Source organism: Carcharhinus amblyrhynchos, chromosome 19, assembly GCF_965287045.1.
Source record: "Carcharhinus amblyrhynchos chromosome 19, sCarAmb.v2.hapA, whole genome shotgun sequence".
In the NCBI taxonomy this organism is placed as follows: Eukaryota; Metazoa; Chordata; class Chondrichthyes; order Carcharhiniformes; family Carcharhinidae; genus Carcharhinus; species Carcharhinus amblyrhynchos.
In genome coordinates this window covers 3,148,163-3,163,106 of record NC_137342.1, presented here as the reverse complement: position 1 = coordinate 3,163,106, position 14,944 = coordinate 3,148,163, and the positions used below count along the sequence as shown (strand labels likewise).

The following is a 14,944-nucleotide window of genomic DNA, read 5'->3' as shown; positions in this document are numbered from 1 at the left end:
GTTAGCAAAATGCTGGATAATGAAAATCGCAGCAGGAATCCTTTCTCTTACCTACTGCTGTGGAACGGACAACATTTTCCTGCAGCTCCCTGTGAAAAGAGAAGGCTTATTAATGAAAGGAACGATGGGAAGTAAGGTACACCAGAAAGACATCAGAATCTACTCACTCAAGCTTGTCTTGAGGGATAACCGTCCGGGCAAATTTCCCAAAGCCTGTGTTTATTCCATACACCACTGAAATACATAAGACTATTATGATTGCATCTCTCAGGCAAATTGTAGAAGCCCTACAGTGCAGAAGGAGGCCAATCAGCCCATCGAGCCTGCACCAACAAACCCACCGAGACCCTATCACTGTAACCCCCATGTATTTACCCTGCTAGTCCCTCTGACGCTAAAGGGCAATTTAGCATGGCCACGCAACACAGCCCAATCCGCATATCTTTGGAGGTTTAGGTTTAAATGTTGATTCATAAAATGTGTTAATTATACAATAATTTTGCACACTGGATTGTAGAATAGGAATTAAAATTAAATTAAGTTTTTGCATTTATTACACACAGATTTTCAGATGAAATAACATCTGACCTTGGCCTTCACTGATGATTTTTTCCACCAGATCCCTCGACTTGTTGACCCTCCTTTCAGTCTCTGGCGTAAGCTAAAAGATCGAGACAGGTATTTGTGTGATGTGACATTGTTGTTTATTTTTGCACATTTGAAATGGGAATGGACATCTATCTCACCTTGATTTTGGTGATCCCATTACCCAGCAGGACAAGCTGTTCTGTTGTTAAGCTATTTCCATCCAAGTAAGCATACTGTATAAAGAGGAAAACATCACACAGATGATGAACTGGAATCTGGGGCTGCAGAGAATGTATCATTGTCCTAGATTTGTCTTCATCAGAATTATCCATTCACAATTACTTCACAGTCATTCATTAGAAATCACAGCTCCAATCACAGGCAGGCACGTAGTTAAAGGGACGGTTTGAATTCTTAACCTTCACTCACTCACCTGCTGAGCCTCTCCAGGTTTTCTGTATTTAATTATTAAGGATGTATGCGATCAAATCATAGCCTCAGTCATTGACAATCGATATTGATGACTTAGAGAGACCAAGAGTACTGTGTCAAAGATAAAAGCAAAATACTGCAGATGCTGGAATCTGAAACATAAACAGAAAATGCTGCTAAATCTCAACAGATCCAACAGTGTCTGTGGGGAGAGAATAGAGCCACTGTTTCGAGTCTGGATGACCCTTTGTCAGAGAGTCATCAGACTGGAAACGTTGGCTCTATTCTCCCTCTACAGAGGCTGTCAGACTTGGTGAGATTTTCCAACATTTTCTGTTCTTGATTTGTCAAGGTTTGTTGTTGATACAAAGTTATTGAGGAAGAGATATTTCTTAACTTGGGGTTGTGAATCTTTGGAATTCTCTGCCTCAGAGGGCTGTTGATACAGCATAGGACTGAATGTATTTAAGACTAAGACAGACAGACAGATTTTTGATCAAACAGGAAAGTGGAATTAAGACAGATCAGCCATGATCCTATTGAATGTGGAACAGGCTTGATGACTCATATGGCCTACTCCTGCTCCTATTTTAAAAAAGTTATTGTCACATGTATTAGCATACAGTGAAAAGTATTGTTTCTTGTGCACTATACAGACAAAGCACACTCTTCATAGAGAAGGAAACGAGAGAGTGCAGCATGTAGTGTTGCAGTCATAGCTAGAGTGTAGAGAAAGGTCAACTTAATGCAAGGTAGGTCCATTCAAAAGTCTGATAGCAGCAGGGAAGAAGCTGTTCTCGAGTCAGTTGATACATGACCTCAGACTTTTGTACGTTTTTCCCAATGGAAGAAGATGGAAGAGAGAATGTCCGGGGTCTGTGGGGTCCTTAATTATGCTGGCTGCTTTGCTGCAGCAGTGGGAAGTTCTTATGTTCCTCATAGTTTTACATCACAGTTCATCAATTATGAGGTTGATAAAGCTGGAGCAATGAGTGAAACAATGCAGAAATCAATATGATGTATTAAATTTAGAAGGACTTTCAAAATGAATGCTATGGAATTTGGAGCAAAGACGCATACTGCTAAAGGTAGAGTCACCTTCTGAATTTGGTGTAATGGTGCATTACTGCATGGCAAACTATACGTAGCCTGATTGAGGAGTTAAAGTCTTCCACGTTATGATGATCTTGGATACAATGCCTAAAAGCATGGAGGAAGCAGATTCAATTGGCACTTCCAGGAAGTAATTGGATAAATGGTTGAAAAGGAGAGTTTTGCAGTTCTTAGAATTGATAGACTAATCAATGGTACAAACTCGCAGAAATATCCTAACAGTGGGAAGACATGTTGAGAAGGCTGTTAAAAGAAAGATATACAATCCATAGCTACGTAAATAGAGGAACAGAATATAAAGGCAAAATAAAAAAAGTTATGCTAAATCTTTATAAAACACTGGTGTCCATTCTAAGCTTTAGGTGAAATGTCAAGATTTTGGGGGAAAGTGCAGAGATTTAACCAAACAGTTGCAAAGTGAAGCATTTCAGTTATGTGGAGAAAATGAAAAGGCTGGGATTGTCCTTCTTGGTAAGAAGTCTCACAACACCAGGTTAAAGTCCAACTAGTTTATTTGATAGTAAACCCACAAGCTTTCAGGGTTTGCCCCTTTGTCAGGTGAGTGGAGAGTTCTGGTCTCAAACAGGGCATATAAAAGGCACACACAGTTTACAGAATATTGAGTAGAATGCGAGTCTTTACAGCTAATCAATTCTTAAAGGTGCAGACAATGTGAGTAATGCTATCTCCACTCAATTTGAGATACCACTACTCACATTGTCTGCACCTTTAAGAATTGATTAGCTGTAAAGACTCGCATTCTACTCAATATTCTGTAAACTGTGTGTGCCTTTTATATGCCCTGTTTGAGACCAGAACTCTCCACTCACCTGACAAAGGGGCAAACCCTGAAAGCTTGTGGGTTTACTATCAAATAAACCTGTTGGACTTTAACCTGGTGTTGTCAGACTTCTTACTGCATTTACCCCAATCTAACGCTGGCATCTCTACATCATTGTCCTTCTTGGAGCAGAGAAGAATAAGGAGAGGTTTAATAATGTTTCAAATGACAAAGTGTTTTGAGTAAATAGTGAAAACCCATTTCCACTGACAGAGGATACAGATTGAATGTGATTGATGTTGAAATGAGGAGAATCTATCTTTTTACTCAGTGAGTTGCGATGATTTTGGATATAATGCCTAAAAACATGGTGGAAGCAGATTTCATCGTCACTTCCAGAAAGACGTTGGATAAATGGTTGAAAAGGACAGTTTTGCAGATTTATGGGGAAAAAGCAGGGGAGTGGGACTGAATGAATAATTCTTGCAAACAGATGGCACAGGCAGGATGGGCTGATCAGATTCTCTGCAGATCTTTCAACGATTCCATGATTTTGATGAAAATTTCTGTAAAGTCCACTCATTCCATAAAAAGTGATCAATGATTCACCAGTAGAATTGTGGAGACAAAATCCGAGATATTATGATGAAAAATGTTAACGTGCGAGGACTTAGAACTTCCTGGATAGGCAAATGAAGATGGACCAAATAGCCTTCCTCATAATTATCTTTGATTTTACTGATTATGAAATTTGCAATAACATTGGACAAAGGTATACTTGCCTTTGCTGGTTGGAGCACTGAGTACAAGAGTCAGGATGTCATGCTGTGGCTTTATAAAACTTTGGCTAGGCTGCACATAGAGTATTACGATCAATTTTGGTCACCACATTACAGGAAGCATGTGGAGACTTTGGAGAGGGTGCAGAAGGGGTTTACCTGATGCTGCCTGGATTAGAGAATATGAGTTATAAGGAGAGACTGGACAAACTAGAGGTGTTTTCTCTGGACAGCAGAGACTAAGAGGAGGCCTGATCAAAGTCTATAAAATTGAGAGGTATAGGTAGGGTTGACAGTCAGAATCTTTTTCCCAGAGTTGAAATGTCTAATACTAGGGGGCATGCACTTAAGGTGAGAGGGGGAAAGTTCAAAGGACATGTGAGACGCAAGTGTTTTTACACACATTAATAGGTGTCTGGAATAAGCTGTCAGGAGTGGTGGTGTCGGCAGATATGATAGGGGCATTTAAGGGGCTGTTATATTAGCACATGAATGTGCAAGGAATAGGGAGATATGACAAAGGGCAGGCAGAAAGGATTAGTTTAATTTGGCATCATGCTCAGCACAACATTGTGGGCTGGGAGACTTGTTCCTGTGCTGTACTGTTCTGTGGACCATGTTTTAAATGAACTTCTTAAAAACGAAGACACTTAGCAAAAACAGAATTCTGATCAGCGTGGAATGTAATTTCTGCAAAATGACAGTAAGGAAAAACAAGATAACTTTAACTATGAAACATTTGGAGGAGTTGCCCAACTATTCGAGATGAACCCAGTGAAAGGATACTGAGGGGCCATGTCAAATTTCAGCAGCTTCACAGACTGAACTGAGACACTCAGAACACCACAATGAACAACGCTACAGCTGTTTGATTGCTCTTATCTGAAAAAAAAACAGAATTTGCAAATGTTAAAACTGACTTGTAATCCCACTTCGTGCCTGTTTGGGTACACTGAGGGAGAATTTAGCGTACCTAACTAGCATGTCTTTCAGACTGTTGGAGGAAACTGGAGCACCTGGAAGAAACTCACGCAGACACGAGGAGAATGTGCAAACTCCAGACAGACAATGGTCCAAACTGGGAATCAAACCTGGGTCCCTAGTGCTGTGAAACAGCAGTACTAACCACTGCGCTGTCCACACATTGAGCTTAGGCAATGAAGCACTTACCAATCTGGATAAAAAGCATCGTTTACCAGGACATCCTTGATGGTATCTTCAGGATCTAATAGACCCAGTTCTGCAGTGTCTCCCGGGGAACTCAAGAGCCCAGATCACTGATGCATACTTGGTTCCTCGTGTAACAGGTCAGAGCTCCTTGACCCAATGACTGAATATCAGAGGGAGGATATTGATAGTACACAAAAGCAAAAACACTGGAAAATCTCAGCAGGTCTGGCAGCATTTGTAAGGAGAGAAAAGAGCTGACGTTTCAAGTTCAGATGACACTTTGTCAAATGGTAAAAGGCACAGAACGTGGCAGATATTTGTATTGCGGGGGAGGGAATGAAAGGTGAATCATTGCCATGAAACCAGGAGAAAAGACTGTTGATAGCTGTCCATAGAGAGGATGAAGGGTGTGAATGGCCAAAGGGCAGATAAGCTGTGACAGATGAAGATGTTGGGGGTGGGGGTTTGAATGGGACAGAGGTAGAATGTAGAAAAGGGGATGTGGGGGGAGGGGAGAAAAGGTAAGGGAAGGAGCATGAAGTGGGGGGGGGGGGGGGAGAGTCGGGGGGGGAAGAAAAATAAAGGAAGACAATAAAGAAATAAAAGGTAGAGAACAGTAAAAAAATTAAATAAAATAGAATAAAAACAAAAGGGGGCTGAGGTGGGGTAGAATCTGAAGTTGTTGGAATATCTCCCACTTTTGGTTTCAGATTCTAGCATCTGCAGTAATTTGTTTTGGCCTGAACCTTTACTCATTTCCTTCAAAACATTAATTCCCACTTAACACCAACCATCGGAAAGAATCAGTGAAAGAACTGGTTTGCTTTTAGTTTATTCCCAATTAGATTACATCTAATTTATTACATTTTGGTTGTATCATCAATAAGGTCACAGTTTAAAATAAACAAGATGTCGTCTTCCGGTCAGAGGTTACTCAGCGAGTGTCTATATGTTGAAGGATTGTGTTGTGTGGGGTATAGTGGGTTCATCGTTACAGTAATGAGTCAGCGATGTGTATCATAATATAGCAATGACATCAGCAGTCAGGAGTGAGAGATTCTGACAGGGGGTGGAGAGGCAGGTGGAATAGTTTGTACTCGAGAGAGATGTGCCTACCTTATTGCGTATATATCGTGTAAATAAAGCAGTTTGAAGTAACCCACCTGAGTCAGGTCAGAATTACTCATGAGAAGCTAGGTCACGTGACCAATATTCGAAACATGGTGGCAGAGCTGGCGACACTAATCTAACGATGTGTTTGACCCATCGACATAGTACCATGGTAGAAAATGTACCTGAGAGGGTGGCATGTCAGAAAGCAGTGACAATGTTAGCATCAGCCAAACTGTCACTGTCCTCTTACACCCATCCTAAAGTCTGGAGGGCTTGCAGAGAGGCCAACATTGGGTTATGGAAGAAACACTCCCTAAAGTATAGAGTAGATCAGTCTTGCAGAAGAGCAGAAACATTTATTCCTTTACCAGTGGTTCCCAACCTGTAATATGTCACGGCACACCCCTACACTCTGAAACAATCTTGAAGCACATCTATTTTCTGTCTCCTTTCCTTATTGGGAGCTTCAATTTTAACTTCTTCCTGTCCTCTCACCTGATTTTTTTGTAACCTCTATCTCTCTTGCTTTTCCCAGGTGTTTTGCGCCCTTTTTGAGTTTTGGCTTTTTGTGCAGAAGTGTGGGACCTACATCTTCAGCTCCAAGTCCCGTTGGTCACGCGCATGACCAACGTAAATTATCTAAACCACACACGTGCTGCTCTTTCCCAGCGTGTGCACGGGAGGCCCAAGGTTCATGGACATGCCAACCACAGAGCTGAAGACAGAGGTTAGTTTTTGTTTAATTACTTGGATTTTTAATCACTGAATCTTTTCTCACAACACACTTGGGGGAGGGGGGGGTTCTTCACAGAACACCAATGTACCTCGGCTCACTGGTTGGGAACCACTGCTTTACACCATAGGAACTTTAGCTGGTTGAGTCAGGGAGAAAAGAGATTGCTACAAAATTGTTTGAGAAATAATTGATGTATATTTCATTGAAAATTGAACCTTACTGTTTGAGATTGCAAAGACCATGGGAAACATTCAAAGCATTCCTTATTGACTTGTAGCGGTTGGTCAGTTGTGACCATGGGAGGCAGGAAGATGAACTTGTTCTTGACTGAATTGTTACTGCAGTCCACAACAAAAAGCTGTTTGAATTTTTACAGATAAAAGATGACCTCACATTCAGTTGAGTGCTTCAATAGGGGTGGCACGGTAGCAGTGGTTAGCACTGCTGCTTCACAGCTCCAGGGTCCTGGGTTCGATTCCCAGCTCGGGTCACTGTCTGTGTGGAGTTTGCACATTCTCCTCGTGTCTGCGTGGGGTTCCTCCAGGTGCTCCGGTTTCCTCCCAGAGTCCAAAGATGTGCGGGTTAGGTTGATTGGCCATGCTAACATTGCCCCTTAGTGTCCAGGGATGTGTAGGTTAGAGGGATTAGCGGATAAATGTGTAGGGATATGGGGGTAGGGCCTGGGTGGGATTGTGATCGGTGCAGACTCGATGGGACGAAGGGCCTCTTCCTGCACTGTACGGTTCTATGATTCTAATACATCAGGCAGGCCAAGCTCAGGAAATGAAATGGGCCATCAGCGCACCGAGGCTTTGGGCTTGTCTGCTAGTTGCTTAGGCCCAACGGTGGCAGCTCCGCCTGCTCAAAAGCCTGCCAGAATGGCCATATGAGGTTCTAACACTGCAGTGTTAAAGCAACAGCAAAGATGGCAAGATTTCCCAGTAGGGGGCAACAGGGAGCTTACAACAGAGAACAGTACGCTGCAAACAAGTAAAAACTCCATGAAAGGAGGGAAGTAACAGAACAAGGGCGGCATGCAGATCACTCAAAATATTGGGGATCAGCAAAGAAATGCCAGACAAATTTCCTTGGAGAAATTTTCCTCAAAGTAAAAGGACCACTATGAACAAGACTTTTGAACGTTCAGTTTGAGAAGTTAAAGGTTTTAAAATTGACTTGAAACTTGGCACTAAGGTTGACATTGCATTACTGGCTGACCTCTTGGCATGGATCAACACAATTCCTGTCCAGCCATCAAAAATTAAACTTCAAGATTCAGTGCTATGAATCTGTAGATGAAAAGTCAGGTAAGTATTATTCTTTAACACAAGGAGATGGAGATCACAATGACCTTCTGTATCTTGCACAAAACTTCCCTTTACTCAGCAGGAATACAACCAGACATCTGAAGGAAGTGGGCAAACTCCTACAACAAGCCAACAGGGCTGAATTGTGCCAAGAATTCCCACAACTCTTTCCAGGGCTAGATAAATTCAAACATGAATACCATATTGCATTACTTTTAGGTATTACACCAGTGTGCCTATTGACACCCAGGAGGGTACAACATCCATTATTGCCAAAAGTCAAAGAGAAAATCAACACAATGCCACGCGGACAATTCATATGACCTGTCATCGAGCCAACCTGGTGATGCACAGGGCTACTAACAGTCTCCAATATAAATAGCTCAGCCCTTGCATTGGCCTCACATGACTAAACAAAGCAATCAGAGTGAAATCCATAAAGATGGTGGATGGCAACCTGGTAAAACCTACCAGCAGTGATCACTTCACGTTTCGATGACTTTCCAGACACAATCGTTTCAGATAGTTTGCCACAATTCACCACTAAACACTTCAAAAAATTCACAGACAACTTTGAGAATCACCCGTAACCACAGGCCAATGGAAAGGATGTGAAAAACCATCAAGAAGTTGATGACCAAGAATTCTGACTGGAATTCAGCCCCACTGAACTACAGAGCTAAACTAGTGAATTTCACTGGCAGAACTTTCCATGGGCTGGTGGCTGAGGGCACAGCTCTCTTTGCAACAGCCATCTGCAAACCAACGTTACAGACCGATCATAAAAAAGAGTGAGGAACATGGACACTGACTTACATGAAGAACAGAAAAACTGATACAACTCCAAAGTCAAGACTCTGGCCCTCTTAATGCCAGGCTTGGAAGTTTGAATCTGGGATATAAAATCTCAAGGCAGTTATTCAATAAGGAGAACAATCACATTCCTATCTCACCCAAACACCATTGGGCACTTTCAGAAGACTCAGAAAAGCTCTGATCTCATTTGCATCCACAAGAACACAATTGGCATAAACTTTGGGATGAAGGTTCGAAGGATAAAATCAATTTGCAGAATGCTGGCCCATTCAACAAACCAGTTCAAGACCATTACCCCCACTCAGTGGTCACACCAACAAGACCAGGGTGTTATGAAGGCACCAATAATCTTTGAACTTGTTGTGGAGATAGTGTTTGGGTTAATGCATAGTTTAAAAAATAGTTTAACATTGTTATGAAAGAAGTGTGCCCCTTTCAATGCTTAGTTGGATATTTGAGTGGCATGGTGACACAGTGGTTAGCATTGGTGCGTCACACTCCCCAGGATTCAGGTTCAGTTCTGGTCTTGGGTCACTGTCTGTGTGAAGTTTGCACATTTGGAAGGCGAATGGGATGCTGGCCTTCATAGCGAGGGGGATTGAATATAAAGGTAGGGAGGTCTTGCTGCAGCTGTATAGGGCATTGGTGAGGCCGCAGCTGGAGTACTGTGTGCAGTTTTGGGCGCCGCACCTGCGCAAAGATATTTTGGCCTTGGAGGGAGTGCAGAGGAGGTTTACTAGGCTGATGCCGGAGTTGAGGGGGATGAGCTATGAGGAAATGCTGAATAAACTAGGCTTGTACTCGTTAGAGTTTAGAAGAATGAGGGGAGATCTCATTGAGACGTATAAGATGATGAATGGGATGGATAGGATAGAGGTGGAGAGACTCTTCCCGCTCAAAAAAGACAGTAGGACTAGGGGGCACAGCCTCAAGATAAAGGGGGGCGGTTTAGAACGGAGTTGAGGAGGAACTTCTTCACTCAAAGGGTGGTGAATCTCTGGAATTCTCTGCCCGTTGAAGTGGTGGAGGCTACCTCGCTAAATATTTTTAAGACGCGGGTTGATGGGTTTTTGATAAGAGAGGGGATTAAGGGTTATGGGGAGAGGGCGGGAAAGTGGAACTGAGCAGCGACAGATCAGCCATGATCTTATTGAATGGCGGGGCAGGCTCGAAGGGCTGGATGGCCAACTCCTGCTCCTATTTCTTATGTTCTTATTATGTTCTTATGTCTGCAGGTACTCTGGTTTCCTCCTACAGCTCAAAGATGTTCAGGTTAGGTTGACTGGCCGTGCCAAGCTGCTGTGTGGTGTCAGGGGGATTAACAGCATAAATATGATGGGTTATGGCAATATAGCCTGGATGGGATTGGAACAAAAATGTACAGCACAGGAACAGGCCCTTCGGCCCTCCAGGCCTGTGCCGAACATGATGCCTGCCTAAACTAAAACTGTATGCACTTATGGACTCCAAATCCTTCCACTCCCATCTCATTCATGTGGGCTACCCCTTAAATGCTGTTACCATACCAGCTCCCACCACCTCCCTGATGCGTTCCAGACATTCACCACCCTCTATGTAAAAAAAACTTGCCTTGCACATCTCCTCTAAACCTTTCTCCACGCACCTTAAACCCATGTCCCTTAATTCTTGACTTTTCTACCCTAGGAAAGAGCATCTGACTATCCACTCTGTCCATGCCCCTCAATCTTGTAAACGTCTATCAGGTCACCCCTCAACCTCCATCGTTCCAGTGAGAACAAACTGAGTTTATCCAGCCTCTCCTAATAGCTAATACTCTCCAGACCAAGCAACATGCTGGTAAACCTCTTCTGTACCCTCTCCAAAGCATTCATATCCTTCTGGTAGTGTGGCGACCAGAATTGTACACAATATTCTAAATGAGGCCTAATTAACGTTCTGTACAGTTGTAGCATGACCTGTCAATTTTTAAACTCAATGCCCTGGCCGATGAAGGCAAGCATACCATATGCCTTCTTGACCACCTTATCCACCTGCGTTGCCACTTTCAGTAATCAGTGGACATGTACACCCAGATCTCTCTGCTGGTCAATATTTCTAAGGGTTCTACCATTTACTCCTAAACGCATTGGACCTTCCAAAATGCATTATCTCACACTTGTCCGGATTAAACTCCATCTGCCATTTCTCCACCCAAGTTTCCAACCAGTACCATAGAACCACAGAAAATTACAGCTCAGAAACAGGCCTTTTGGTCCCTTTTGTCTGTGCTGAACCATTTTTTGCCTAGTCCCACTGACCTGCACTTGGACCATATACCTCCACACCCCTCTCATCCATGAACCCGTCCAAGTTTTTCTTAAACGTTAAAATAGAACAATTAGAACAGTTTATATCTTGGTCTATCCTCTAACAATTCCCTTCACTATCTGCAACTCTACCAATTTTTGTGTCATCTGCAAACTTAATCAGACCAGTTACATTGTCCTCCAAATCATTTATACATAGTTATCACTTAATCTTGGCAGCATCCTCTCCTGAACAGTGACTATTGATACAGAAGTTAACTGCAGAACAGCAAAGGCAAGTCCTGCTTTTGGTAGACTGCGTTCCACTGTATGGAAACATCGAGGAATCAGCCCAGCAACAAAACTGAAGGTCTACAGCGCTGTGGTACTCACTACCCTCCTGTATGCCTGTGAAACGTGGACTGTGTATTGAAGGCATGCAAAACAGCTCAATCATTTCCACATGACTTGTCTTCGCAGAATATTACACATCAGATGGCAAGATAAAGTACCAGACACTGAAGTTCTCTCTAGGGCAAGTCTACCATCAGTCCACACACTGCTGATGAGAGCGCAGACCCGGTGGGCAGGTCATGTCATCCATATGTCAGACGAGCGCATACCCAAGCAGCCCCTTTTTGGAGAACACTCTGCTGGAAGACGCTTGCATGGAGGGCAGAAGAAACATTTCAAAGACACACTCAAGGCCTCCCTGAAGTCGCTTGGCATTGACACGAGCACCTGGGAAACGCTGGCACAAAACCTCCCTACCTGGCACTGCCTCATCCGTAAAGGCTGTCAAGCTCACGAAGCAAGGTGTATTACTGAAGCACAACTTAAGCGCGAGCTGTGCAAGTCCAGAGCCACCAGCGCAACAACTACAGTGTCTACACAAGTCTGTCCAATATGTGCCAGGACATTCCATGCCCGAATTCTGATCAGTCATCTTCGGACACACCGCAACCAGCCTCAAAATGACTAATGGTGTCGAGGTCCTCATCAACAACGAAGGACGAACAACAACAATATACTATGAACAAAGATCCCAGAACTGATCCCTGTGGAACACTGCTAGTCACAGCCTTCCATTCAGAAAAGCATCTTACTACTGCTACCCTCTGTCTTCTGTGGTCAAGCCAGTTCTGTATCTATCTTGCCAGCTTTCCTCTGATGCTGCATGATTTCACCTTTTGTGCCAGTGGTTATCGTCAGTGCAGGCTCGATGGGCCGAAAGGCCTCCCTCTGCACTGTAGGAATTCTATGATTTTATACTTGGGGAGGAGTGGAGGTGCAGTATAATAGGTCAATCATTATGGTAATGAGTGAGTAATGTGTATTAGGGTGCAGCAATGACACTGGCAGTCAGGAGCTGAGGGGGTTAGACTATGAAGAGACACTACATAGACTGGGTCTGTACTTGTTGGAGTTTAGAAGGATGAGGGGGGATCTTATAGAGAAGTATAAGATAATGAAAGGGATGGATAGGGTAGAGGTAGAGATAGAGATAGAGAGATTCTTCCCACTCAGAAAGGACAGCAGGACTAGAGGGCACAGCCTCAAGATAAGGGGGGGGCACTTAGAACGGAGTTGAGGAGGAACTTCTTCACTCAAAGGGTGGTGAATCTCTGGAATTCTCTGTCCGTTGAAGTGGTGGAGGCTACCTCGCTAAATATATTTAAGACACGGGTAGATAGGTTTTTGACAGACAAGGGAATTAAGGGTTATGGGGAGAAAGTGGGAAAGTGGAACTGATCCACTTCAGATCAGCCATGATCTTATTGAATGGCGGGGCAGGCTCGAAGGGCTAGATGGCCTACTCCTGCTCCTATTTCTTATGTATATTTACCCCACTAATCCCCCTCACACCAAGGGACAATTTAGCAATCCACCTAACCTGCATGTCTTTGAACTGTGGGAAGAAGGTGCAGACTCCACACACGTAGTGACCCAAGGCTGTAATCGAACCCGAGTCCCTGGCAATGAGGCAGAAGTGCTAATCACTGTGCCACCCCATTCTCGGTCTCATTGTCCAAAGAGATTATCAACTCAAGACTTCAGCAACTACCAACTTATCTATTATTCATTCTTGGGACAGGGGCATCCCTGACAGGCCAGCATTTATTCCACAGCCATGACTCGTCTCTCAGAAAGTGATGGGTCATTTTCTTTCACTGCTGCAAGTGAAAGTGGGTGAATGCCAACACTGGCACTCCCTCCTATCTACCCCTATCCCACTACCAACAAGCCATTGTTTCAGCGCTGTCATTGAGCCCTTCTCTGATGGAGATCTTCCCTCCACAGCCTCCAGCTTCCAAGTCTCCCAATCCTGAGCATCCCCTTTCTACATTCCAAACACCCACAAACGGGAGTGCCCGGGTACAACGATTCAGCCTGTTCCTGTCGGACTGAATGGATTTTCTTTCCTTATCTAGTCTCTTTGTATCAACATCTATAACTCATCTGCTAATCATTATCACTAACAGTTTAACAACTTCCTGACCCTAACTATCTCCTCTTCACCTGGGGTATCCAATTCATCTCCCTCCCCATCAGGATTAACTGAGCATTCAATGTTTCTTCATTGCAAAGGGCGCCAACCAGTCTCCATCCACCTGACTGAACTTACTCATCAACGCTCACTCCCTCCAAATTAAAGATGTTGCTATGGTTACTTATATAGGTCCTAGTTATGCCCACCTATCTGTGGAATACACGAAACATTCTTGTTTCAGTCCAATTCGGCAACACTGCCTCCCACGCTCCTCTTCCTTTCTGGTACATTCATGACTGAGGTGTAGTTTCCTCCCTTGAATTTTGTCAGCAGTTTCCAATTTCTTCTCAGCTTTACTCACTCTTTCCCTCCTTCTACTTCCCCGACTCCATTTCTGGGAATAGAATGTCAGCTAATATTCCATTAAAAGGTCATTGATTCCCACAGCTACACTTCCTCACATCCTGTTTCCTGGGAGGATTGGATTCCATTTGCCTCCATTTCACAGTGCAGGAGGCGGCCATTGGCCCATCAAGTCTGCACTAACTACAATCCACGCAGGCCCTATTCTAATAACCCTATGCATTTACCCTAGCTAACTCCCCCAACACTTAGGGCCAATTTTTTATCATGGCCAATCTGCCTAATGAGCCTGTCTTTTGGACTGTGAGAGGAAACCCACACAGACACAGGGAGAACGTGCAAACTCCACACAGACAGTGACCCAAGCTGGAGAGCGAACCTGGGTCCCTGGTGCTGTGAGGCAGCAGTGCCACCGAGCTGCCCCAACTTTCTCCATTATCACAGCTGTTCTGATTGTACAACTTTTTCAACAAGCATTTCTGTTGAGTCTTCCTTTTCCCACACCCACCGTGGCTGACAGGGTCTGTTCCAGTTCCTGCACTTCTGCTCTCACCCCTTCCCCTCCCCCACAAACCAAGACCGATTTTCCCTCGTCTTCCTCTTCCATCTCACCAATCTCCATTTTAGTGGAACATTTTCCACTATTTCCTCTACCTCTAGTGTGATGCTACCGACAAACACGTCCTCTTTTCCCATCAGTATTCCGAAGGGAGCATTCCCTCCATGACACTTGGAGGTCTACTCCTCAGTCACCTCAACACCTCTCCACTCTGCAACTGCCTGTGCATCAACAGGATAATTCCTTGCCATTTTATCTCCTCCATTCCCACTGTCCAAAATCCCAAGCACTTAGACCCGTAGAATCTCTAGAATGCAGAAAGAGGCCAGGGCCCATCGAGCCTGCACTGACTCTCTGAAAGAATATTCACCCAGACCCTCCCTTCCCCCCGTAACCCCACACAATTACCATGGCTAATCCTGCTAACCT

General features: G+C 44.0%; 1 protein-coding gene across 1 annotated transcript in view; it reads right to left on the bottom strand.

The window, feature by feature from the left end:
* The window catches only part of LOC145355580 (histidine ammonia-lyase-like), a 32,593-nt gene extending 18,015 nt beyond the window's left edge, over positions 1-14,578 (bottom strand). Inside the window, exons 1-5 of the mRNA XM_080207831.1 lie at positions 14,465-14,578; positions 747-821; positions 589-661; positions 168-234; positions 52-89 (exon numbers count right to left, since the gene is read on the bottom strand). Coding sequence (XP_080063957.1) covers positions 52-89; positions 168-234; positions 589-661; positions 747-821; positions 14,465-14,578 — 367 coding nt within the window. The remainder of the gene's footprint in view (positions 1-51; positions 90-167; positions 235-588; positions 662-746; positions 822-14,464) is intronic.
* Positions 14,579-14,944: the final 366 nt, after the last annotated feature.